Here is a 27,979-nt window from a genome sequence, read left to right as displayed (position 1 = left end):
GAACCCGGATGCTGATGCTGCTCGTGTCGGATGGGGAGAAGGAATACAGGGAGAGTGAGAGCTAGAAAACAGAGAAAGGCCCCACTGACAGAGGGACTGCTACCCTTGCGGTCGCAAGGCACCCAAAGCGCACGGATTAACACCAGGGGTTTTCAAGCGACCGTAAACGCGGCGCGGAGAGAATGAGTGGCCGCGCGGTAGCCGAGGTGACGGGAGGAGAGCGAGAGGAGATGCTGTGATGTGCACATAGCGAGCTGGAGAGGGAGGGGGAGAGGAGGCTCCTACGGTAGTTAAAGATGCTTGTTTTTTGACCAGGAATGTGTTCCGTAACGAATAAAGCACGGGATTTCTGCGCCGACACCATAGCTGACAATAGCGCAATGCACACTTGGCACGCGCGCGGCGGATTCGCTGGCGGATTCATGTGACGGAAGACACTGAGGCTTTCTTTCGCGAAAGGGTGGCTGTTTTCTCCCGTACAATTCTCCTGTATTTCCGGATGTGAGGCCTGGAAGATATCGTAGTTTATATGACGGGCACGGGACGCTCCTCTTTCACGTCCTCAGATTGATCCAAATCAGACAAAACACTTTGAAGAGTGAAGGAGACACCGAAGCGCGGTCAGAATAATACGCGCAAGGTGTAACAGACCGGATGTGCGCCTCTTTCGCAGGATAGATGTGGCCAAGTTTTTAATAAATAGGTCACTTCCACTTCCATGAATATATTCATAAAGAGATAACATTACCGGTGAGAATGAACTGATGACTCGAGCAGGCTTCCTAATATCCCTGCTATCTTTATCAGTCATAAGTCTCCATCCTCATTTCACAGCTATTATCTGATGTAGTCCTATAGTATCGGCCCATATGCTGACAGATCTGGTCGTGTCCCCTCAACAGACCCCACTGGCCGCGCAGTTCTCTATAACAGCTATAGCTAGACGTATATGCTCGACCGGACACGCAACCACTTTTTAATCTCTGATTTATCTGAGGTAAAAGATGCATTAGCGGGAACTTTAAGGAGACGGCAGATGTTTGGGAGTAGGCCACGGCACTGACATCACGCCTCAGCATCCCTGTGTCATCATCGCTCACCGTCTGTGATGTCTGTACGGCGGAGCTATTACGTGAGCAGGACAGACACCAGTGGATACATTGTGAAAATACACTGATTTACCCCCTTTATATTGTGACACAAAACGAACGCAATGTCCAGTAAGGAGCTGTCGGGGAGTCAGGCAGCTCAGTATGTCGGGCCCTACCGACTGGAAAAGACGCTGGGGAAGGGCCAGACAGGTAAGAGCATTTCCTCTGCGGGATATTAGCACTCAGTTAATGCATTGGAATAAATTCTGCTCTACTTCGCGCGTCTCATTAAAGAATTAATCTATTGAAAGGTGGATTCGGCAATAAGCAAAGCGGTTAATGTGTGTGCAGGGGTATTTCAGCTGATGAAATGAAATGAGGCACGGAGGCAAGTGACAGCATAAGGGCAGTGTTTGAGGGAGGATGATTATTTCATCTCTCTGGCGTTTTGTTTTTGAGTCATATATGTGGCAGTGATTCATTAGTACTGGTTCAAAGCTTAAATGTGACTGCAAGCTGTTGTACTTTTATATCTAAAGACTGTAAAGACAGATACTCAACTGTATCTATTTATGTTGGTAGTTGTGAATAGCCTACCTGCTAACTTTATTTATCACAGGCCTACACTAGAAGTTCAATCACTAACTTTTGTTATTAAAACTTGTTATTTTGCTTTAATAATACTTTAGATACTTCATTGTTATTTGTATTAAAGCTTTTGCCAATAAAATCTATGGGAATCTGCTAATTGAATAACTGTATATTGCTGAATAAAATCCCAGCAAACATATTAGTGTTTCATAGACATCTAATAGACATCTGAACATAGACATCTTGGCTAAAACAAGGCTAAACTTGCGCTCTCAGTGAAAATCTAGACATCTAAAAATAGCCCAAAACTAGACTAGTCATCAAATAAACAGATTAGACAGACTTTATATGTGTAGTCATTCATTTCTGTTTATTTGAGGACTAGTCTAGTTTTGGCCTATTCTTAGACGTTTCCGACAGCTCAAATTTAGCCCTGTTTTAGCCAAGACAGCTATGTTTAGATGTCTATTAGACATCTAATAGACATCTTTTAAAAACAAAAAAATGCTTGCTGGGATGTGTCTCCAATGTTGCTAAAGCCTATACTCCAGATGTGCTAGAAACTGATCAAAAGGTTCTAGTGGTTCTAGTGATAATTAATATAATACTAGGTTTATGTGTATCTAATTTTTGCAATGTTTCCTTTTACACCAGGCAGCTACAATTACTTATTTTGCCTTGTTATAATGACTAGTAAGCGCCAGTAGTTCAATTAAATGTGCAACACCTTGAATACACAACATAGGATTATTATTAGCCATCATGTGAAATATTTTTTTCTTTTTAAAACATTTACCAAGTGATGTTTAACACAACAATGACATTTTCACAGCATTTCCTATTATTTATTTTTGTTTTGTTGTTATTTTTTAAAATACACTTTGAAAAGTTGCATCAACTCAAAACTTTAAGACAGCTTGCTGCCGAATTTTTGCCGTGACTCAACTTTCAACCCAAGTACTGCACTTGACTCAATTTAAGTTGAGTCAACTCAAAAATGTCCTGAAGTTGGTTGCCCTAAAATTTTAAGTTGAGTCAACTTTTTTTTTGTAGTGTAGTTTTTAGTAAAAATAAATATTATAGGCTCAATATCATTAGCCCCATTAAGATTTGTTTTCAATTGGCTGCAAAACAAACCACTGTTGTCCAATGACTTGTCCAATTAATGGAGTTAACTTGTTAACAAAGGAACCACGCCTTACTTTATCTTCTTAACCAATCAACCACTCCCTAAAACATCATTTAAGGCAGACCAGTCCTTTAGCTAGGGCTGGGCGATTTGGCCTAAAATCAAAATCTCGTATAATTGAATACTTTAACTCGATTACATTTTAACTCGTTTTGCCCTCACAGTTCACTGATAAGTTTTGTACAGTAAATATGCTCACATATTATAAATGAGACATTTTTGAATGTAGTGTGCATTGTTTGATTTTAAATTAATTAAAGTAAACACACTCTATCTGCTATCTTTGATTATTTATTGAACACCAACTCTGAACAACTGAAATTAAAACATTCATTGCCTAAATTGCGGCTCTCTGCACTGCCCCCGTCTTCACCGATACCAAACCTACCAATCACAAAGCTGGCGCTATGCGTTGTTGTGACGTGTAAGTAAATTTCTTTGAGAGGTCCGCGGGTATGCGAAGGCTGCGCTGGACTATCATAATAATATAACAAGTATAAATCCGAATATAATAAGTATAATTCAGCCTTAACAGAGCGGGGTCATTTAACTCCACACATGGCAGGGAAAGTAACTGAAAAAATTGACCTGAAAAATTAGATCAATTATAGATTCTGAATGTTGACTTCGAAAACTTTTCGATTAACCGCCCAGCCTTACTTCTAGCACTTTTCTTCTCATTCTGTCAAATCCACCCTCCCGTTCTCTATTTTCTCGCTTCCCAATAACAATCCTATAACCCTCTCTTCCCTCCTAAGTTGAAATGGGGGGTCCAATTACTCTACCAAATTATTACAGAGACGGCACCCCCACTCTGCATCTCTGAGCATCATCGTAGGACACCCGAACAACCTACCTACCTGTTCACTAATTATCCTCTAATTTCCCTTCCCCTTCATCTAACTGTTCCCTTACTATTCCTTTCATCCCTACAATAAAGTCTAGCTCAAAGTGTGGCGTGGTCCATGCTGTTGAAACCAAATTTAAGCTGTGTATTAGTATCTTGCAAAACAAGTAGTACATTTCATGCAATGTCATAGAAAAGACTAAATCTCTCTATTAAACAGCACTTAGGAAATATTTGAAAAAGAAATACAATTTCACAGGAGGGCAGATAATTTAGACTTTAACTAGATTAGATAGTAAAGCTAGTCAGTATTACCAATAATACGTATACTAGTTATAGTTTTAAGGAATGACGATGACTGTTCTAAATTCAAACGCTTTAGAGATCATTTTTGCCAATACATAGTAAGTTAAATGTGAATGTACACTAGATTGATATAGATCTACATTAAGAGGTTGATTATTTTTGGCAACTGAAAGAGGCTGCTCATTAACAATATATGTTATCGTCTACAACAATATGCCCTGGTGTTTTTCTGATATTTTTTAAAGAGTGCATGAGTCAATATTATTTTTCATTTCATGTACGAGTTTGTAAATGCACATTGATTGCATACTATTTTGCAGTCTGAACATTGCAGATGTACATTTTAAGTTTCCACAAGGGCCTCTCATCTGATTTGACATAAGCATCTAATGAAAGGTGACCATCTGTGCTCCTCTTGCAGGTCTGGTGAAGTTAGGAGTTCACTGTATCACAACACAGAAGGTGGCCATAAAGATAGTTAACAGAGAAAAGCTATCAGAGTCTGTTCTTATGAAAGTAAGTTGACACACAGCGAATTTACAACTAAAACATCTGAAAGTTGTAGTTTCTCTCAGTCTTTTTGCGCTTACGCAGAACTTTCTTATTTACCTTAAAAAAAACACAGCAGCTGCAAAACTCCAACTGCTTTATTAACCACAGTTTATTCTGCATCTGTCCTAATGTTCTGCACTAAAGACTCCCCTTGCTAAGGCATTTTTGTCCATGTCTGCTGTTGATGTTTAGACTCTTGTTAATACATAGACTGAATTATTTCACTTCTAATTAAGAGTAATCGTCTTTCCTTGGTGTTTTCCTACAACAAATTGCTTCTTTTCTCTATTCGACACTCATTGGATGTTCCCCGCTCCCCCCGTTTCTGCAGGTGGAGAGAGAGATAGCTATTCTTAAACTAATAGAACACCCTCATGTCCTAAAACTGTATGATGTGTACGAGAATAACAAATATCTGTAAGTACTGCTCTGTTTCTGCACACATCTGAAGCATGCCTGGCCTTGTCTTGTCTTGTCCTCTCTTGTCTCTTGTCTAGACCTACACTCTGCTGCATTCTCTTGTGGTGTGCTTGTGTGTAATATATTTTATATGCTTCTATATGCATGCATGTGTTTTATAATCGTCTTCTTTTGTCAGGTATTTAGTGCTGGAACATGTATCTGGTGGGGAGTTATTCGACTACCTGGTTAAGAAAGGCAGATTGACCCCTAAAGAGGCACGAAAGTTCTTCAGACAAATCATATCTGCCTTGGATTTCTGTCATAGTCATTCTATATGGTAAATATTTCTTTATTTATTATTACCAATATTTTTATAAGCATACTTTTTAATATATATTTTGTAGCAAGCATTGAAATTTAAAAAAGATGTGGATGCATGTTGAGAAAAAATATATGAGTCCATGTGGATAAAAGAAGAGTTGATTTGTTTTATTATGTGCAGAATACGATGCCGTATAGTGGCAATTGTTATATAAAGAGTTGAAGTCAGAATTATTAGCCCCCCTAAATTATTAGCACCCCATTTATTTTTTCCCCAATTTCAGTGTAACGGAGAAAAGATTTTATCTTAAAACATAATAGTTTTAATAACTCATCTTTAATAACTGATTTGTTTTATCTTTGCCATGATGACAGTAAATAAAATTTTACTAGGCATTTTTAAGACAGTTCTGTACAGCTTAAAGTGACATTTAAAGGCTTTACTAGGTTAATTCGTTAAACTAGGCAGGTTAGGGTAATTAGGCAAATTATTGTATATTGATGGGTTGTTCTGCTGACTATCGAAAAAATATATAAAAAAATATATAGCTAGACATACTGTGAACATTTCATTGCTCTTGAAATATTTAAAAAAGGAAAAAAATTCAAAGGGGGCTAATAATTCTGACTTCAACTGTAGTTATATTTATAGTTTTCTTCTTTAAACAAGCTAATGCTTTTGTTTAGCATGCAATAATGTAAGCAAAAATGGCAGCATAGATGTTTATGATGTTCTTTTAAGACTTCTGTTTCAAATAAATATTGTTCTTTTGAGCTTTATATTCATCAATAATCCTGAAAAAATGGATCACATTTTTCACAAAAAAATTAAGCAGCACATATGTATTCAACCTGTTAATCACAATTTTTTTTCTTGAAGACTAAATCTTATTTTTCTGTATCAATTTCTGAAGTATGTGACAATAAAGACTTGATTAATTGTTAGTTTTTAAAACAAATTGTTGTTAATTTTTAAATAATAATACAACATTTTAATACTTTTTAAAATATATAAAAACAGAAAAATTGACTTTTCTAACCCTTTATTATGCAAGGAACCACATATGGTAAATTCCTTGACACCGATTACAATATCATTTTTTATCATTCTATTTAAAAGCGCAAATGTAAATTCCCCCAGTAACTCTTCAGGATTTTTTTCTATGAGGATTTCAATTTGTTCCATAAAAAAAAAAAAAAATGCTTAACTCCAAAACTTTTAACAGTAGTGATGATTTTAAATTATTTATTTGTTTATTTATTTCATATTACACAATTTCCGATTTATTCTTGTGCTTTGTTCTGATTGTGCAACATTAGAAATTGTCAAAAAGATGCTACAATGCAATCATTACATCTTTTCTGTACCAGTCACAGAGATCTTAAACCTGAAAACCTCCTTCTGGATGAGAAGAATAATATCAGGATCGCTGACTTTGGCATGGCCTCCCTACAGGTTGGGGACAGTCTGCTGGAGACCAGTTGCGGGTCGGTAGTTTATGTGTTTGTGGTTTTATTATCGTGTTAATGAGGATGAAGCATTAATACTCTGTGTTATGAATCTACAGATCACCCCATTATGCATGTCCTGAGGTTATCAGGGTAAGGACAAAACTATCATAACATAAGCACCTTGTGCTTTTGATAGAGATTCAGCTCTTATTAAATAGCCTGTGATTGTATGCGCTTAGTGTTTTTTTTTTTTAAATCACAGGGAGAGAAATACGATGGACGTCGAGCAGATGTATGGAGTTGTGGGGTTATACTCTTTGCTCTGTTGGTGGTAAGAAGCTTGCTGCATCTTATATCCGTCAGGGCTGGGCGATATGGCCCAAATTTTTTTACAAAAATATTTTTGCATCAGTCAGTATTGATAATTATCATGTTGGGAAGAGTACTGAAAAACTTACTTAAGAAAAAGTATCATTACTTGACAAAAAATGTAGTGCAAGTAGAGTAAAAGTATTTTACCTGTGTAAAGACTACTCAAGGAATGAAATGTGGTTTACACCAGTGCCGTTTTATTTTAAGGGTGGTTTTAAGTGTAAGTTCAATTATTTGCCATTCATGGACTATAACTTTAAAATGTTTGATAAATGTAATGTGAGAACACATTGCATTAATATATGCACCTATAATAAGCAAGTTAAGGTGTTTAAATGTAAAGAACAATTTGCACAGTATTTTTTGCACTTTAAAACCTGACAAACCAGCTACGAGTGTCCAACAGTTAGCACTGCAAACCAAGTTTGTGAAACACTGACGGAATACATGCAGTTTGTGCATGTATTTGAAAACGTAATGTTCTGTAGTTGTATTTAGTTATTGTCTAAGGCCAAATGGTCATTTCATTCACCATACAGTTGACATCTTTTAAACATTGTATCCAATGATTTTGCATCTTCTTGGACACTTTTAATTCTTCCACATGAATGCTGCATTTATAAAAATGTTTGTGTCTTGAGGTTAGCAGATTAAATTTTTCTCTATGCTATTTTTTTACTCAGAGGTGTTTTTATTAAACACATTAGATATGATACAAGCAGTGCTAATAGCTTTTCACTTTTTCTTTTTTTTAAACAACAAACAAACAAAACCCGTCACACACATATACATTTAGAATTATATTAAAATAAAATAGAAATAAATAATATTAAGTAAAGAATATTTTACTTTTGAATATAAAAGAAAAGAAAATAATAAAAATAACAAAGGTTCTACTCTTCTAAAGTAATTCAAGGGTCCATCTTCTTCATGTGATATAAAACCGGTTGCTAAGTGAGTATCAGTACAACCTCTTACAGTATATCTCTACATGCTATTTGACTGAATGGAAATCCTGTGGCTGATTATTCTACTTAGCCAGAAGAAAAGAGAAAATAAACATTTACAATAGTGAATACAGGTTAAGGGAAACAAATGCAGAAAAAGCTCCTTGAAATGTACTTAAAAGTAAAAAAATTTATATTTTTAAAACTGCATTGTAATTACAGTAATGTATGAGTACTTGTAAATTGTTACTTTGTTACAATTGGAGAACTATATTTAAAAATTCAGATTTTAATTTAGTTAAAATGACACATTGTCCTCCATTATAGGCAAGGGGTGGTATACGTTTTTGACAGTTTGATAACTTTGGCGAAAAATATCACGGTGTTGTGATTACTGCCCTAAAATATATTCTTTTTAAATGTCTGGGTAAAAACAAAAACATTTTCCCCCTTTTAACACAATATATTTTTATTTTGAGAAACATTTTTAATATTTTGGAGCAGTAAACATGTCAGGCTATATAATTCAAATAAATCATTGACTTCTGCTGGCTTCATTAGTTTCAAAAACACAGATTTCTTTACAACACATTTTAAAAAACACATAAAAACTTTACATATACCTTAGGAACGGTAAAACAGAGGATTTTTTATGGTCTTAAAACCTTGACAAGTCCAGACCACGGTAAAGCTAAAAGCCGGTTATCATCTCATGCCTAATCCATGATATAGATTTAGACCGTCGTAAATCATATGTATCATCACACATATATATGAACTCATTACCATATTGAAATGTATCAATGTGGATTCTATGACAGTATGAAAAACACATGCCGGAATACATTAAGTATAAATACAAATACACAAATGCTTTAGCTTAATAACAACAATTACTGTAGTTATCTTCCATTACTCATTGAATACAGTTCTATATTAATTCAAGAATAAAATTCAAATCTCTCAATGCTGCCACAAAAAATCATATTGCAGTTACGGGTACTACAGTGAATCCATGGTAGATTTATGGAATAATCTTGTTTATCCTCTTTGCCAGTTTCTGTTTGTCAGTTTCGTTGTCAGAACACAAGTGCTGTTTCATGGCTTCATGATAAATAGCAAAGACGTTTATGTGCTTTGCTTAATTCAAGTGGTTCTTTTTGGAAGTAGCCACATGATTGATGTGAGAACTCTCTGCATGTAAACAAACCTAACCTTGCACATCACCACTGCTTAGTATGTGAGGTGTTTAGTTCTGTTCTGCTTTAAAGGACAAATTTTATATTAAACATGTGAAGAGTTCAGATGCAAAAACCTCTAAAGGCCGTCTGAAATTTTCTTCTAAAATGAGCATTTTTATCAAGCTCCGGTGTGTAGATCCAGTAATTTCACTTGTATTGCAAAGAATAAGTTCCTTTCATGGTCTTCAAAGTGAAATAACTTAATATAAACAAAGGAGGATAAGAATAATGCTAATTTTTTATGGAAATTTCAGGCGGCATTTAGAGGTTTTCGCATCTGAACATCTGATCATGTTTTACCAAGGAATAATTATATCTTCCTTATATCATTATGATTTTATCACCTAGCCTTTTTCAGCATTTTAATATCCTTTCTTCCATAGCAACTTTTTAAAACATAAGCGGCTGTGGAAATGACAGTTTTATGTCACAAGATGGTCATTGATTGTAAAGATATCACAGGCTGGATGCTCTCGTCTGCTCTCAGAAAGTTGTGAATTGTATCATCTCACTTCACAGGGAGCGTTGCCCTTTGACCATGATAACCTGCGTCAGCTGCTGGAGAAAGTGAAGAGTGGAGTATTTCACATGCCTCACTTCATTCCTCCAGACTGCCAGGCTCTGCTTCGTGGCATGATTGAGGTCAACGCTGAGAAACGCCTCACGGTATGCAACACAAAACAAGAAAAAACACCTGTTATATTTAAAAGGATTGGATATTATATATTTACACTAGTGTGTAGAAGTTTAAAGATAGTTAAAGGAAGTTAAAAACAATAAATATTATCACAGTTTAAAATGATATATCTAATAGATAGTTATTTATATAAATGATTAGCCCTTCTGTAAAATTTTAATTCCTTTTTAAAAATTTCCCAAGTGCTGTTTAATGAAGTAAAACAAATTTTTCAACACATTTATATACATAATAATTTACTAGTTATTTTGCAAGACACCATTGACTAGGTTAATTAGATAAAAAACAATGGTTCTGTAACTAATCTAATAATAAAAATCTTTAAAGGGCTAATATTATTGACCCTAAAATTATATTTAAAAATGTAAAACTGCTTTTATTCAACAAAAAAAGAGACTTTTTTCCAGAAGTAAAATAATATAGGAATACTGTGAAAATGTCCTTTCTCTGTTAAACATCACTTGAAAATGAATAAAAATGAAAAAGGCAATCATTTTGCTATCAGCTGTATATTAAAATCCCTGTTTTTGACTGCGATGTCAAAGTTAAATTTTTAATGTCTGATTTGCAGCCGAAGAAACATTTTTTTTTAATTTTCAATTTTTAATTATTATTGTTTAAAATGGTTATGTTGCTTAATGTTTTTGTGAAACCATGCTGACATTGTTTAGATAACGGAGAGCATGTTTTTAAAATCTGTTATAGGATTTTATAGTCTTTACAATCTCTTTTGATCAATTTAATGCTTTTTATTTGCATAAATATATTCATTTCTTGATGCAATGCAATGTTCATGTGCCTATTTTCATTTCCCAGTTGGAAGAAATACAAAAGCACCCCTGGTATCAGTAAGTAAAACTATTCATAATAGAAAATTCACCATTCAGTCGTTATTTATTTAATCTTTCTTTTTTCAAAACTTTATGCTGTTATTTTCCCCCTTGTCTGTGTTTCTCAGAGGGGGCAGGAATGAGCCGTGTCCAGAGCAGCCGCCACCGAGGCGTGTGTGTGTTAAGAGGATTCTGTCTCTCACAGATCTGGACCCCGATGTCCTAGAGAGCATGCATTCCCTGGGCTGCTTCAGAGACCGAGTCAAGCTGACCAGAGACCTGCAATGTGAAGAGTGAGTCTGAGACATCTCAGTTCTCAGACTTGATATCAAGCAACAACAAGAACACACTGATCTTAAAATCATAGTTCATAGTTTTGTTTCATTTACTAGTGGTGTTTTTTAGCAGTTCATCAGTACAAAAAAAGTGCCCCATATTTTGATACTCTTTTTATAGTCCTGTTTTGGATATTTAGATATAAATTGTCTTTATGTGCAGTACAGAGTTTCAAAAGCTGCGTGTGCATTTAAGATCTGCTTCATCGCTGACACGGTAGAATACCATCACAAGTTTGTTTCCTAAAATAGATTGTAGGCAAATATCCACTTCATCATGCACTATTTTTATTTTCTGTTTTAAAAAACATCCCATTAGTCTGATGAGTGTGCGAGTGTGAACTGTCTGAATGAAATGTGACTGATTTGCATACCTCTTTTGACCAATTACATCAAGCGAGTGGTGCATTTGTGTTTTTAACTGCTGACAGACACAGCAAGATTGCTGAAATATGAATTATTCTCAGGTTTTTATATAATAATCTAAGTTGTAATAATAATTTACTGCAGTATTTGTGACCCAATATAAAAAATCTTGTCATTTATTCATTCCACTCCTGTGGGATTTATTTTTGTCAGTGTAACTTTAAATAAGATGCTTTAAAGAATGATTTTGATGATACAATGAAGCTCACTCATGCCTTCTGGTATCTGTTTTTAAGAGAAAACCAGGAGAAGCTGATCTACTACCTTCTGTTGGACAGAAAGGAGCGCTACCCTAGTTATGAAGATGAGCATCTTCCTCCCAGAAATGACGTTGGTGAGTGAGTTTTGTGGTTTAGGGCTGCGTGTTGCCCATCATGTTTAAAGCTATTCATTGAATGCCAGGAGAATAGCTGGTAACCTAGAAAGCCTGCCGGTGCTTTAGGTCTGAAAGTAAGCCAGTTTCATTAAAGGGCTCTAAGGCAAACGTCAGTGATTTGTAAATGTAACATATTGAGGGCTCCTTCCCCAAAATAAACAGATCAAGACCAGACGGAGACTAAAAACAGACTTCAAGGTGGAGGATCATCAGCGTTAGGAGCTTGAGAGCGGAGTCGGAGCATGTGCTTGCTAGGACAGTGTAGTGAGGGGGAGAACAGGTGCTGCTGGTTTTTGAATAAGATCAGGATCTTTTTTATGTACTGTAAATAGAGCATATGAGTCAAAAGCTGTCACTCTGGTAATGACACTCACATGATTTTTCACAATACTCGCATTACATTTCTTTATTATTATGCATATTATGTGAAAAGAATGGTTCTCACCAACCGGGCTGCAAAATAGTTTTGAAATACATTATAAATGATACATTGCTTACACTCATGTTGATGGAAATATTATAAGCAGGTTTTTCCACCAAAATAAAACCTTTGGTGGAAGAACAGAAAAAAAGTAAAAACAATAGGTGGTAAATGTTTTATTGCAACTTATTATTACTTTATAAAATAAAAAAAATTATATAATATTAATAATAAGAACTATGCATACATTAATAGTGAACACTAAAAGAAGTCTAGTTTGGTCATTTTGATATAAATGACCCTGAAAAACTGTATATTGCATGGGTCAAAATGATCAATGGGTCAATTGTATGAGTTACAATTTTCTATTGTAAATATATCAAAACATAGCTTTTGTTTTGTAATATGTTTTACAAAATGATCAATTATGAAGGGAATTTTGTCAATATTTAGATTTTTGCAATCTCACATTTCAGATTTTTAAATAGTTGTACAGTATCTCGTCCAAATGTTAACAGATTTTAACAAACCTAATACCAATTAAAACTTTATTATCAGTTTTTAGAAGATGTATAAATCCCAGTTTTGAAAAATCAATGCTTATGATTGGTTTTGTGGTCCAAGCTCACATATATGTGGGCCAAATGTGAATTTCAAAATTCAATGCTTGTTATTTTGTAGGTTTTTAGTCATGTTTACATCTGGTAATAAGGTCAACACTTTAGAATAAGGTTTTACTGGTTAATGTTAGATAAGTTATTTAGTAACATGAAGAAAAATGAGCAATACATGTATTACAGTGTTTATTCATGCTTGTTAACATTAGTTGATGTTCAGTGTTAGCTAATGTTAACTCACAGTCCATTACTACTGTCAACAAGCATGCATTTGAATTTTAATAATGCATTAGTGAATGTTGAACTATATTTAATAAATGCTGTACAAATATTGTTCATACTTTGTTCATGTTAGTAAATACATTAACTAATGAAACCTTATTCTAAAGTGTGACCAAGATGCGTGTTGTTGGATCACAAATAGATGAGGGAGACACAGTATTATTGGCACTCTTTTTGTCCACTTTTTCTGACAAGAGACTAGGCCAGGGGTGTTAAACTTCTGGAGGGCCGCAGCCCTGTACAGTTTAGTTCCAACCCTGGTTCAACACACTAACCTGGAGGTTTAAAACAAGCCTGAATGACTCAATTAGTTTGATCATGTGGGTTTAATTAGGGTTAAAGCTAAACTGTGCAGAGCTGCGGCCCTCCAGGAAGTAAGTTTGACACCTGTGATATTGGCCTATGCTGGTGTATGTCTATGAATGTTGCTGTTTACTTGTCAATCATCTTTTTTATAGGGCTTTTACAGTGTAGATTGTATCAAAACCACTTTACATAGATGAACAGAAAAATATAAATAAAAAGCCATAACTATATTTCAGATTATGGAACATAATTAGCATATAAGGAAATCAGCAGATCAGTGGTAGAATGTTGGTGTAGTTAGATTAGATCATCTTAATTAGGGCTGCATGATACTGGAAAAAACTGATATTGCAATATTCTGTTTTTCTACAATGTATATTGCAATATGAACATAATTTCACAAGATGACTCTATTTGGAAAAAAATCATAATTTTAAAATCAATTAGGATCATGTTCATAAAATATACAAAATTATACCAAAAAAGTGACACAGATCAAAAAATAAAATAAAAAAACAACAGCAACGCTTCATAGTTTTTGTTGGAGTCTAGCAGTACTGATTAACACAAATTCTAAATTCAATAATCAAATGTAATATAATACCTTAAAGTCTTCAAGATATATATATATATATATATATATATACAATAATTCTGTTAAAGCTGCAAGCTATAAAATTTAAAATGTCTTTAAAATATTTAAAAACATAAAAATAAAAATCTTTTACTCTAATTATATTAAAGTTAAACTTTGCAATGACTCCATAGATCACATGTCTTCTGAACTGTGGTTCCTATTAATAATAATCGCAAATGATAGATTCTGTGATGTGACTATTGCAGATTCACACAGTATCAATGATATATTGAGCAGCCCTCAACTTAATACCAGGTGTAAGCAAATCTAAAAAGATCTAGATATCTCTGATTTATTAGACCAAATCATGCAGCCCTGATACCTTCCTGTCCATCATTTCAATGTCATGCCCTGTTTCATCTGTCATCCAGCAAATGTTGTTTGCAGGTAATGTTTACCCTATTTGCTTAGAAGCTCTCTGTCTCTCATTGAAAAGGACTTCTTTTTCAGCTTCTATGCTAATTTCCCTCTAAACACTGTAATACAGATAATTCCTCCTGCATTGCAGCTGTGTATTTTATATATTGTGATATATATATAAAACCAAACCTTATTCCAGCTTGGATACAGTAAGGTTTGTGTGTGATGGATGAAGTGTTGATGTCTGTGTTACAGTGGGTGTGTGTTTGTTGTTGTGATTATGTGATCAGATCCTCCCCGTAAGCGGGTGGACTCGCCCATGTTGACTCGTCATGGGCGCTGTCGGCCGGAGAGAAAGAGTCTGGAGGTACTGAGTGTGACAGAGCAGGGCTCTCCAACACCCCCCCGCAGAGCACTGGATACCTCTGCACACAGCCAGAGGTACACGCAAACTCTTTTTGATCGCTCTGTCTTAACCTTCATCTGAAAGTCAAGCTTGGTGGACCACACGTGTCTTATGTTCATGTGCTTTCCAAAAAATGTGCAGATAAATAAAAGACTAGTTCACACAGAGGATGAGAATATGACGGATATACAGTCGAGGGCCAAAATTTTTAGCCCTCCTGTGAAATTGTTATTGATATTTTTCCAATATTGTGATGTTGACCAGAGAATAGACATTTTTACAGTATTTCCTGTATTTTTTGTCTATTGAAAGTCTAGTTTGGATGGAATGAAAGCAGTTTTTAATAACATTTAAAAATATTTTAAAAATATTTTTAGCTCACATTTCACACTTAGCTGATGATTGATTATAAGCTTGTTTGGCATGGTGTCCTGGGAGAGAGCCCTGAGCTCAAAAGATCCTTGAGCAGCAATGTTCTTGCTGTGAGGCAACAGTGCTAACCACTAACCACTGTGCCGCCCAATCTAAGAAAAAAAAGTGGGAGGAATAGGGGAGGATGGGGGATTCTTCAAGACGAAGAAAACTGTAGTATGAAGACTATGGTTATGATGACTTAGGAATCGTCTGATTGGAGAATCGTGTATTAGTTAATATGAGTCCTGCCGTGATCAGTCATAAGCATGTGATCCTCTTGAAATTCGCGAAAACAGAAAACTGCAAAAAACGTAGCTCCTGAGAAGTAGTGACCTTATTCTTCGTGTTTGAGCGGGTGTAGCCGTTTGAATCTCTTTGGGCCGAGATTTCTTATTCCTTTCCATTAATTGTTAGACGTTTAAAACAGCTTGTTAGGCTGCTTAATATTGCAAACAGATTTTTCTTATTATATTATTCTACTTTGTCTGTAGTCATGAACACAATTTGTTTGTAGTTTGGCCGTGTTCTGCCGTTTCCGTCAATCAGAAGTTCTAAAACAATAGCAAAAACAAACCCACTTCCACATTGAAGAATAAGGTCAATATAGCGATACGTTTTCAGAATGAGCCGGGGTTGAAAATATTATGTACCGTTATTATGGCAAAGATAATAGAAATTAGTTATTAAAAGGATTAAGTTAAAAAACTTTCCATCAGACAGCACTTGAGAAAAATGTGAAAAATAATTCAAACTTGACAGGACGGCTAATAATGTTGACTTCAACTGTACATAGTTTTACATAAAGTTGAGCTTTGTAGAGTTTGCAGCTGTAATGATAATGACATAGAAGCAATAGTACAATTTCATCGGAGACACTTTCGAAAGTTATGATGATAAATGATAAAAAAACACTGACAGCCAATCAGGATCCATACTTCTCTTAAAGAGCCCAAGTATTTAAAGTAAGCAGACAACAAAACTGCATCATGTGCATAAAATAAACAGAACATTATTGTGTGTTGTTTGAATGCTCATATTGTTATCAATAAACTATTTTTTAGTAAACATCCTTGGTGTGAACAGGTCTTCAGGTGCAGATTTTTTATCAGATGATATTTTAGTGTAAATTTATGTGTTGATTTTACTGTACATTTGTGTTTATTTATTCAATAAGCAAGAACAATCCAATGTAAATTTGCTGAAATAGTAAAAGTTTGTATTTAATTCTACTTTTATTATATATTCAAACTGAACAAGCCTCATTTCTGTGTATGTTAGACTCAGAACATAGAGTACTTTATTCTTAAACACTATTCACCTTCTACATCTTTGACTTTGTAAATTGTAAACAATAAGTTAAGAGCCCTTGTGCACTTCGTTCCAGTCAGTGGCAGAGTTCTTGGCAACTGCAATGGGCATTTTTCATGGTACATGTTAGTTGACAAAGTTCTTCTTGGTCTTTTATCTATCTTTTATCTTTTCTTATATCTTACATATTTTTATTTTTGTTGGTTGTGAATAAATTAACCTCTGAATGATAGTCAGTGACGCGTGGCTGCCGACATCCTGTCTCCGGCAGCATCTCATGTGCCTTTCAAGTCAGAAATATCATAATTCTGTATCAGAGTTCTGTGCACATGAATGATCAAGCAAAGTTGTCTTTACAAGTGAAATACTCAGAATTCTAGACAATACACAAGAAATTAATATGTAACAATGTTATAGATTAAAATGTTTTAATCATTTTTTAACTTATAGTTTTGGTCTCTAAGAGTATTTGTGTTTATTGTTTACAGTATAATTATTTGTCTTGGTTGATGCTGCTTTTATTAGGCAGCATGTCTAGCAACCTGTGGTCATTGCATGGCATGTAAAGTGCCTTTAATTCATCAAAGATTGATCAAATGAATGAAAAAGAATTTTTTTGCTGGACACATCTTCATAATACAAAAAAATAGTGCTAACAGTGGAGGCAAATTATTCTTAAAAAGTATATCTATGCTCACAACAAAGTCCAAGTGTTTTTGTTGATCATTTAAGGGGTGAAGGTCTTAAAGAATTGGGAAATCAGGGATTTCAAAAAGCATGCCAAAACATTCTAGACCAGTTTGCTTTAGCTGGTCATCACTTTAATACTACTTTAGGTTGATGGTGATTAAATAGCTAAGGATTACCTTTTTCAGTCTATTATAAAAAGAGCTGTATTTTTTAACATTGGGTGACTTGACTGCTGAAATGCAGATCTAATATGCATATCGCTATGATCAGATGATTTCTTAACTGCTGCTCAGGTCTAAACTTCTTTTACCCATAATGAAGAATGAAAAAGAACTGTGAGCTGTGAGCATATTGGATTAAACTAATTGTATCAAGTTATTTAGCTTGATAGGATACGCTCTTTGGAACCAAAATAAGCTCAGCTTTATAGCAGTGGATTTCCTTTGTATTGATTTTGTATTTAAAAAATAAAAAAGTTTGAATAAAATATAAAAAAAAATTTTTTTAATTAATTTCGCCTCTTTTTTTTGCAAATGATGTCACAGCGGTTTGCTCTTTGATCTGCCTTGTAGTACATCAGGACGGTTTTACTGACACGTGTCGCTCTTCTCATAGGTCTCGGTCTGTTAGTGGAGCATCAACTGGCCTCTCATCCAGCCCCCTCAGCAGCCCTCGAGTAAGTAACCCACATGTTTTTGACCATATCTATGTTGTATACAATGTAAAACACTACTATGTTGTGCTCAGTGAACAATGGTGAAACGTATTGTGCTTGTTTTTGTTATTGTGGTATCAATAGCAAAGCTGAAATGCATTCAGCTCCTCTTTTTATGTTCATCTATCTCATACTGTCCTCATACTGGAGCCATTATTCACAATAAACACACACACACACACACACACACACGTGCACACACACTCACAGGTATATTTACCTAGTTTTAACTTGCATTCTGCACTCTAGTGAATGAGCTAACAACTGTCTACTAATTTCTACTTTCACGTGCTTCTCAAAGAGAATCATTTTGCTAACTCTTCACAGTTTCAATGCTAATGTTAATGATCATATACCATAGCTCTCATTAACGCTCATGACCATTGCTGTGTCCATCTCTCCATTCCTCTTTCCCTCTCCATCCCTCTGTCCTTTCTCTTCCTACCTGTCAGAGCCCAGTTTTCACTTTCAGCCAAACTGAAGTCACCTCTGCTTCCGCCACCCAGTCCAAAGACCCCAAAGCTGGAAGTTCCACCACACCCCGGGCGTCCCAGCGTGCGCCTGAGCAAAAAACCCAGACCCTGCCCACAAAAGCAGCTTCTGACCGCCCCCACCTACAGTCTATGAAGTCCCTCCCCCTGCAGACTCCCCCGTCCCCCTCGCCCTCCCCTTCTCCGCTCCTGTCCCCCATCCCTCGCTTCTTCTTCCCTGCTCCTTCTGTCCTGAAGTCTGTCACTAAGACCATCTATCCTAACTCTGCCCATGTGTCGCAGGTTACCCCGCAGGGCTCCCCACTCCCCACCCCTCTGGGGACCCCTGTGCACCACCCCCAGCACCCCCCTCCCACCCCGCCCTCCTCCTCCTCCTCCTCGTCCTCCTCGCGGGCTGAAGGAGGTGGTGGTGGTGGTGTGGGTGGTGGTTCCCTGTCCCTCACCCCACCCTCTAGTCCTGGGGGAAGTGGTGGAATGGCTGCCAGTAGTTCAGCCCACTGGAGGACGCGCCTCAACTCCTTCAAGAACAACCTGCTGGGCTCGCCACGCTTCCACCGCCGGAGGCTACAGGGTGAGAAATGCATCTGTCCACTTCCTGTCTGCTTGTAAAGTCTTGACATAAAGGAAACTTGTTCTGGGTGCAAGCGTGTACTCGTGTGAAGAACTATCTCAACATTTGATGCATTTGATGCTAATCTTTTAAAAATATTTACTTTACTGCAACTGTTTAAGCCTGGAAAAAGTGATGTCAGGCTTAACAAGCGGATTATTGCTATTATTGAGTCAAATATCATTGCAAAAATGTTGATTTATTACTACTATTTATCTTTTTCTTGTTTCGATAGTTCCTACGTCAGAAGACATGTCCAGTTTAACTCCAGAGTCCAGCCCAGAGTAAGTATTTAGTCTTTTTTGCTTATTTTTTCCCCTAATTTCTGTTTTAAGGACAGCAGATTTTTTCAACACATTTCTAAACATAATAGTTTTAAAAACTCATTTCTAATAACTGATTTGTTTTATCTTTGCCATGATAAGAGTAAATAATATTTGACTATATATTTTTCAAGACACTTCTATACAGCTTAAAGTGACATTTAAAGGCTTAACTGGGGTAATTAGTTTAACTAGGCAGGTTAGGGTAATTAGGCAAGTTATTGTGTAACGATGGTTTGTTCTATAGACTATCAAATAAAAATATAGCTGAAAGAGGCTAATAATGTTGTCCTTAAAGAGGTTTTTTAATTTAAAACTGCTTTTATTATAGCTGAAATAAAACAAATAGGGCTTTCTCCAGAAGAAAAAAATATTATCAGACATACTGTGAAAATTTCCTTGCTCTGTTAAATCATTTGGGAAATATTTAAAAAAGAAAAAAAATTAAAGAGGGGCTAATAATTCTGACTTAAACTGTATATACTGTATATGTACTGTTAAATGTAATACTTGGCAAACAGCTTTTATTTTTATACTTCATATTCAGTATTGAATTTTGTAAAATTCAGAATTCAGTAGAATACAGAATTTATTATAAATAACCTAATTATAAAGCTTGTGATGTTTAAAGGTGCGGTAGGTGATCTGCCATATTGCTAAAAGGTTAGCATATTAGCTTTGGATGGCAGGGGAGGGACTGTGTTTCAAAGCCACGCCTCCTGAAATCGTGAACGCGCGCATCGCGACACGACAGCAGACAACCCACTAGTTCATGTCATTCGCCAGTTAGAAGTGTATGTAGTGTTTGGCCCGTCGGTGTGCAAGAATTTCACTTATTACTAAGCCACAATTACATGCTATTTCAGAGCGAATATTCAGATTAGCATGGTAAACAATATGGGGAGCGGGTCACTGGCTGTCATTGTTTAGAAATAACCCAATGTGAATATAACAGCAACTTTAGCTCAGTAAAGCAGGTTAGGCAGAATAGCGTTATTTACTGATGTTTTGTTGTTAATCTTAATATAAATCTACATTATCAATGCTTTAAAAGGCCCTTATGAAACTGAAAATAGTCACATTAATCTTTCGCCCGAAGATTTCAGTGGCTGAACAACACGCCTGTGCATATAGCTCATTTGTAACAAGAACATCTGCATCAGTTCTGCGTGAAGCTAAAGTTTAAAACAGAACATTATCTGTCTAACAGAAATACTTCAGCCATGGTGTCGTCCTTCCTTCAGCGTGCAAAAGTAACTCCATTATTGATTCAAGATTTTTAAAAGTTTCAATTCAGCATTTGATTTTGCCCGACTCGCGGCGCTCATGCAGGAGTGCACACGCTAATGGCGGATATGCGTAAACAGAGATGCGCAAAAGCACAAATCTGCATTTCAGCTCAAAAGCTGTCTAAAACCCGCCCAAAGTCACAAAAAATGCCAAAAATATTAAATTAATATTTAATTTATTTAATGTTTTAAAATCAAAATTAACCTAGTTACTTTAACTGTAATAATTTTTAACCATACAGCAAAAAAACACCGGCAGTTAGAGAACCACAACATAACTGGATCACTCTCTCTCTCACTCACACACTGCACTCATGTTGTGTAGATTACACTACCTATTAAAGTATGTTTTACTTTCAAAATGGGGTGTAAATTTGTCCCATTTGTCATTTTAAATTCTTTTGCGCATAATTAGGTGCGGCTTGTCAGACAACGCTTCTATGTTTATTCTTGCTTTCAATCCTAGAAAAAAAAATAGGTAAAAGTGTTGTGATAAATCGCTGTAATTTTAACTGCAGGGGCTGTGTGATGCACGTGCACGCGAAGGGGAGTCAGATTTGTCCAGGCAGTCAGAACTTTCCTTCATCTCCTCTCGTGGGTGGGCGCACGCTGTTTGTGCAATGCAATAGTCACTACTAGCTGAAGAGAGTAGGAGCACACTGTTGTATTTTGTTAAATAACCTGCATTTAAAATTTACATTTCAAAACCGCCCAAATTTTGTTAACCCGACTATGCCATTTTTTACCCGCACAATCAAATTCAAAACCGCCTAATTAGGGGTAAGGGGAAAGGCTAAGGGGTAGAATTGGAATTGGGCCTCAATTTCATTTGTTAGTTTATAGATAGAAAAATAGTTTGCTTTTAAGCATATTTGTCTACTTTTCTCTGAAAGTGTACTCAAAAATAAAGACAGATGAGCTTCACATTTGCTGTATTATTTGCACTCTTACAGGATTAATTTCTGTATTTCTTTCTACTGATAAACCTCTTATATAATCAATTATTTAAACATCTCTAATATGTGTCCTTTGCACATTAGCAGCCATGAAACGATAACAATAATACATACTATATGTGTTTATGAGTATTTAATAAATGTTTATGTGTGTTTGTTAGCATATATTTGCATCTGTGTTCACTTTTTTAGGTTGGCAAAGAAGTCGTGGTTCGGAAATTTCATCAGTCTGGAGAGGGAAGAGCAGATTTTTGTGGTGATAAGAGACAAACCTCTAAGCTCCATCAAGGCTGACATCGTCCATGCTTTTCTATCCGTTAGTAGTATTTCACTTCCTCTTCCCCTTCATCTTCCTCTTCTTTGTTCCTACTTGTTTGAAGATTGAAACTTTGATGTGCGTCTCTGTTCTCCTCTAGATCCCCTCCCTGAGTCACAGTGTCATCTCTCAGACAAGTTTCCGGGCGGAGTACAAGTCCTCCGGAGGTCCGTCTGTCTTCCAGAAGCCAGTCAAATTTCAGGTTGACATCGCCTTCTCTGAGGGAGAAAGAGAACGTGAGAGGGACAAAGACAGAGAGAGGGAGGGAAGGAGGGAGACAGGCATCTACAGCGTCACCTTTACTCTATTATCAGGTATTTTAAAAGATGAACCTGTTTTACATGTCCGCTCAAGGTATATTTTCTGTTAATGTGATCATGTTGTTTTGCAGGTCCTAGTCGCAGGTTTAAAAGAGTGGTAGAGACCATTCAAGCTCAGCTTCTCAGCACACATGACCAGCCGTCTGTGCAGGCACTGGCAGGTAAATGTTGAACACTACACTTACACTCAAACATGTACTCCTGCATGATAAGTTAAACTTAAAGGGATAGTTTACCCAAGACTGAACATTCAGTCCTCAGTCACTTTACCCCCTTTTTTGTTTTAAACCTCTCAGATTTTCAGTTTTATGTCGAACATAATAGAAGATATTTGAAGAAAGCTGGAAAACGGTAACCATTGACTTTCAAAGTATTTGGTTTTTCTATTATGGAAGTTAATGGTTACAGGTTTTTCTTCCTTCAAGATATCGTCTTTAATGTTTAACAGATAAAGAAACTCAAAGGTTTGGAACAAGTGAGGGGTAAGTACAATTTCATTTTGTGGTGAACTATCCCTTTAGAAAAAGCTTGTGCCAGTGCAAACCCTATTTGGCACTAAAAAACAAAGACATGCAGTGAAACATGCCAAACCATGACATTATTTTTGTGACTGACACTGTTGCATATGCATTTTTAGGTTTTGTGAAAAAGTATTTTAATGAATCATGTTATGAGATTTGCTAAGGTTTGTGGTGGTTAGTTTACTGAAATTTGCCCATTTTATTAAATCACGCAAAATGATGCCTTAACCCATTTTGCTACTGTGTTAGAAGATTACTTGCATTTATTCACCACTGACCCAGCTTTTTTGTGACCTGATTTGCTCATGTTTATTTACTGCATTGAATAGGATGAGCTGTTCCTTGTCTATTATTTAATTACTACATTGTCAATGAAGTACTCTCACAACATTAAACTTTTCTTTCATTTGAGGTTTAATTATAAAATGGGGTTTCACATTTCATATTGTTAGTATTTTAGTATCATTGAGATACCAGTGTAGTTTTTATTAATAGATGAATTACATTTAAAAAATATTTTCTGTTATGTGACCTTTTGTTAAACTGTTTATTTTAGTTTGATTTAAATATTTATTCATACATCTATATATTAGTTTAGTTGTAGTTATTTTAGTATATTTAAACCAAGTTAAACTTAATGAAACATTAGACATCAAAAGTTAGTTAAAACTAAACATAAGAAATATTTTTCTTCATTAATCAGTTAATGTTTTTGAATAACAAAAGGGATTTTAGCTTAGTTTTAAGGTGCTGTATATAAGTTTTACACCCAGTGGTTGAACTGGATATTGGACTCCTAGATCAAAACAAACGCAAGCGCAGGTTGCCAGATTGACGATCAGCAGAAGCGAACCTGACTATCGAGTCTAAAGGCTGATTTCGTGTTCTAAATAAAAGCTACATCACGCAATAGAAGGAATGTTTTACATATTAAAAGGAGTTTTTGTCCTAACCAACAACTCAAATTGAAATATTAGAAACAGCTTGCAGTTGAACAACAGAAAACTGACAATGCTCACCTCAAGTACACCTCACGTTCTTTATTCAGTGTTAAATGCTAATAATGTGATTTTGAATGCATTTTACATGCCTTACCACTGAAAACAGAAGCAGATAGTTCACCTCAGATCTTGAAAATTGAACTTTAGAACTCAGTGCAGGCCAACACATATTAGTTATTCAGCATCTACATTTAATATATTTAATGTTAAAGAGGTTTAATATGTATTACTTAGATGTAACCAATGTAACCTGCTCACCTAATGTTTTCGCTCGTAATATTTATATTATTTACTGATTATTTAATTCCATATGTGGAACTCTGAATCTGCATCTCATATCGAAGTCTGCTACTGTACTACTGAGGCCGCATTTCGTTCACGGGTGCATGCTATGAGAGCCTTTCTGATTGAATGAATGACTGAATAATTCGTAGTTTTCACCAAGGCAATCTGGGGTGCTGAAATATGATTGGCTAAACTGGCAGTGGGTGGGTTATAAAAAACAAACCAAAGACAGACGTGCTGTCACATAACAGATATTTTCACAGCAAAATATCTGACTTCAGCATTGTTTTTCAGATAAACAAGAATGTTCACTTAGCATGTTTCCTAAATATCTGCAAACATATTATGGTATTTTATTCTTTAGAAAAGTCAAAAACTTACACACAGCACCTTTAAGAATAAAATCCCTGATGTTTATTAAAGTATAAATCCAAAACTAAATTGTGACCAGATAGTGTACCCTGATTTTTAAATTGACATAAAAAAATGTTTTTAAGCACAAATCACACTCTGATGGTTCCTGTTATTTTCTCCTTGCAGATGAGAAGAATGGGCTTTCGTCCCGTCCACCCAGCACACCGACCCGTCAGAACTCTCGTCGCTCGGAGGGCGGAGGTGATCGCGGGGAGCGGGCAGAGCGCGCCGATCGAGGAGAAGGGAGCAGTATTGGTGGTAGCGTGAGTGTACTACAAAGGAAGGGATCTGGCAAAGATAAAACTCGCCTCCTTTCCTCAAATGGGACCCAGTCTCAACCCTAAGTGAACTAATCAGACAAGCTGTAAAGGGGTTGACACGAGTCGCTCATGGTCCATCTGCACAACACACAACGACAGGTAAACTTAGCCCTGAATTTCACATCACACCCTGGGATCCAACTGTAACAAGTCAGGAGTCTGTCTACACGGAAGTGTTCTTACATGCAAGTCATCGTCAGAAGAAAAAATTATAATATCGCTTTTCCGATTCTAAGCATTTACAAACGTGAAATATACACCCCAGCAACAAATTATTCGGTTCACTACAAAGAAGGATCAATGCTCAAGTGATCTAATGGCAACAAACTAGACAAACCATGGGACAGAAAAGAATGTCTCTCAAACTTATCATCATCATCTTCATCTCCATCATCGTCATTATAAGCAATGATCATCAGAAAAATCAGAATAAGCTGCTTAAGGTAGAGAAAAGCAAACAGAATGGCAAAAAGCAGGACCTTCTTCATTCTTAACACCACTTGGAGCACAAAAAAAGGATTTCTAAAACTTTTTTTTATTATTAAATTTTGTATCACAAAATGCAATTATAGTCTTACATGACTATACCCTCATGATCTGAGGATGTGTGTTAAGTGTTGAAGATATAGCCTGTGTTGTTGTAGATCCTAAAAATTGGTCACTGAAAGATATGCAGTGGAAAGATGGCCACCGGAAGCTACACTTGGAGAATGTTGTCAAAACTGGGCTGTTGTAAGTCATGGCAGTTCTCAGACTATACCAGATCCACCCCACTCACTAAACAGGCACAGAGGCTTAGAGATTTCCTATGACATGTTCAAACACAGACCGAACAAGAGGAATGAAATAGCCTGTCGTGCTCTTGTGTCCTACAATTAGACAAGAAAAAATATGCCTTCGCCATCTTAACCATCATTTGTTTTTCCATTTCTTGTTTAGATTATATTTTTGTTATATTCTGAAATAACTTGTTTCCATTGAGTAAATGGAAAAAAAGTGAATGTGAAAAAAAACAAAAATAGAAATGTTGAACTATTTATTGATTTAAAAACACGTTATTTATTTATTTATTTATTTATTTATTTATTTATTTATTTATTTATTTATTTATTTGATGGATTGTTTGCTAAATGTTCAGGCTGGTAAAATAAAAATCGCACAGGTTACAATTTAGAAAATCGTTTAAAAAAACGACCCATTTCTGTTTGTTCCCAAATATCTTCTAACAATGCTGCAAAAGTCCTCTAAAAGACATTTCAGTAGTTTCCTGTCTCATTTTCATTTCATATCACATAAAAACAGAAGCCAACTCACAAAGGAGAAAAACTGGAGAGTAATGAAAAATCAACCAAGCAATGACTCCATGCCTTGGATGTCTCCCACAGGGAGAACATTTTAAAGCCCTCCAGGATGCACGTAAACCTAAAGACTGAAGTGAACCTTATGGAAGACGAGGAACAAACGGGGAACGAGAATGAAGCCCTCCATGTTCGCTCTCCATCTTTGAGAATGTTACCCAGACAAAAGCCCAAAGTTTCGGACTCGTATGTACCAGGCCAGCCCCTCGTACGAAACGCGAGCAGTATTCTGTCTTTTTCACACACATGCACACACACGCACACACACAAGAAGACTCAAAACTGACAATATGAAACAAAATGAATGATAACTGGACTTTGAAACTGGAATGCACTGTCCTAAAAAGAGAATTGTATTCAAACAAATAGTTGTCCCTTTTCTCGCCCACCCACGGGAATGGGTGAAGTGCTCTCTTAAGTGCAGACTCAGGATCAGCAGGGCTTTTTACTGCATTACGGTTGTGAATGGAAGGAACCTGATCCTGAACATCCACTTAAAAGCTCTTTCTCCAATGAGTCTTGGCCCTGAAGCCCAGAATCTGACCGTAAAGCGCCCCCCTGCCTCTCTCTCTTTCACCCTCCAGTCCACTCTTTTCCTGACGCAAAGAGCACTAAATGCAAAGCAAGGTTTTGCTCTGGTCCTCCCTCTGCCACCATCCTGCAGCCATCACGTTAACTTCTACCCAAAAATAGCATAGCGGAAACGACAACGAGGACTGTTTTGTCATCCAGCAGCTCCTGCGTCTTCCTAAATTGATTTCGAATAGCACATTGACTTTTCTTCACTACTGTTGAATGTTTAGGAGCAGATATAATAAGGAGTACGTCCTTGTTTTAGTACACTATGAATGCCTTAAATCCACATCTACCAAACGGTCAAGCACGTGCGCTCTCAAATATGCCCGGTCATGAGGCAGAGGAAACGCCAGAGCAAAACCCTGACGATGTTTGCGTGTTCAGTTCTGTTAGTTCTCAGGCAGGGTAAGTCTGGGAGTGTGCAAATACAGACTGTCTGTCCAGCTCTGAGTGAATGTGAAATACACTCCACACACTTTCTCTGATCATGACGCTCTCCCGCTCTGTGTGTCCCCGTCCCCCTTCCCCCTCCCTTTCACATTATGCACTGAATGAGATTCTGTTTTAGTTACTCGCCTCCACATACAGCACACGTATCACATTTCATATGTATCGTTAGTCTTCACTTATTTACCATACATTATATACCTCGTCCCGCTCCCGATCATAGAATTATACTTTAGACCAATCTCCTTCCCTCGTCTCTCATTATATACATACGCCCTGCCTGTCCCCAGTGTATGCTCACCCCCTCCCCCTTCATCTCTGTTCATTGTAAACAGAAAATATTACTCATATCTTCATTCTTTATCCATTCTATATTCACCTGATGATTATTGATTATCTTTGTCGTCATTACTGATTACTCCTCTTAAGATTGTAAAGCTGTACTCTTTCTTTCCCATTGCGCACAGTAGGAACTTTTTTCATAAGAAATGCAAGTCATTAAATTGGAGGGAAAAAAATAATGACGAGAAAATAAATGTCTGTGTTATAATTACAAAAAAATGAAAGTGCACTATTATTATTGCCTGTGATAAAGAACAATAAACAATACAAAAACAACCT

At 36.1% G+C, this 27,979-nt stretch overlaps 1 protein-coding gene across 4 annotated transcripts; it reads left to right on the top strand.

Moving 5' to 3' along the window:
• brsk1b (BR serine/threonine kinase 1b) lies at positions 1 to 27,976 on the top strand. Of its 4 annotated transcripts, none has more exons than XM_009299565.5 (19): positions 1 to 1,301; positions 4,446 to 4,540; positions 4,908 to 4,993; positions 5,175 to 5,315; positions 6,671 to 6,787; positions 6,868 to 6,901; positions 7,014 to 7,082; positions 9,831 to 9,977; positions 10,825 to 10,856; positions 10,967 to 11,131; positions 11,836 to 11,933; positions 14,889 to 15,039; positions 18,032 to 18,092; positions 18,905 to 19,193; positions 19,468 to 19,516; positions 21,993 to 22,116; positions 22,217 to 22,430; positions 22,508 to 22,597; positions 24,784 to 27,976. In XM_009299565.5, the coding sequence occupies exons 1-19, from the start codon at positions 1,214 to 1,216 to the stop codon at positions 24,999 to 25,001; spliced, it is 2,268 nt and encodes a 755-aa protein (XP_009297840.1). In that variant the 5' UTR covers positions 1 to 1,213; the 3' UTR covers positions 25,002 to 27,976. The 4 variants fall into 4 exon arrangements, with proteins under 4 accessions (XP_009297840.1, XP_009297839.1, XP_073800688.1 ...); XM_009299564.5 differs by having other exon boundaries at positions 18,584 to 19,193; XM_073944587.1 differs by lacking the exon at positions 4,908 to 4,993.
• Positions 27,977 to 27,979: the final 3 nt, after the last annotated feature.

Source organism: Danio rerio, chromosome 3 (genome assembly GCF_049306965.1).
Source record: "Danio rerio strain Tuebingen ecotype United States chromosome 3, GRCz12tu, whole genome shotgun sequence".
NCBI lineage: Eukaryota > Metazoa > Chordata > Actinopteri > Cypriniformes > Danionidae > Danio > Danio rerio.
Note: the sequence above shows the minus strand (reverse complement) of the source record. Positions and strands in the feature narration are given on the sequence as shown.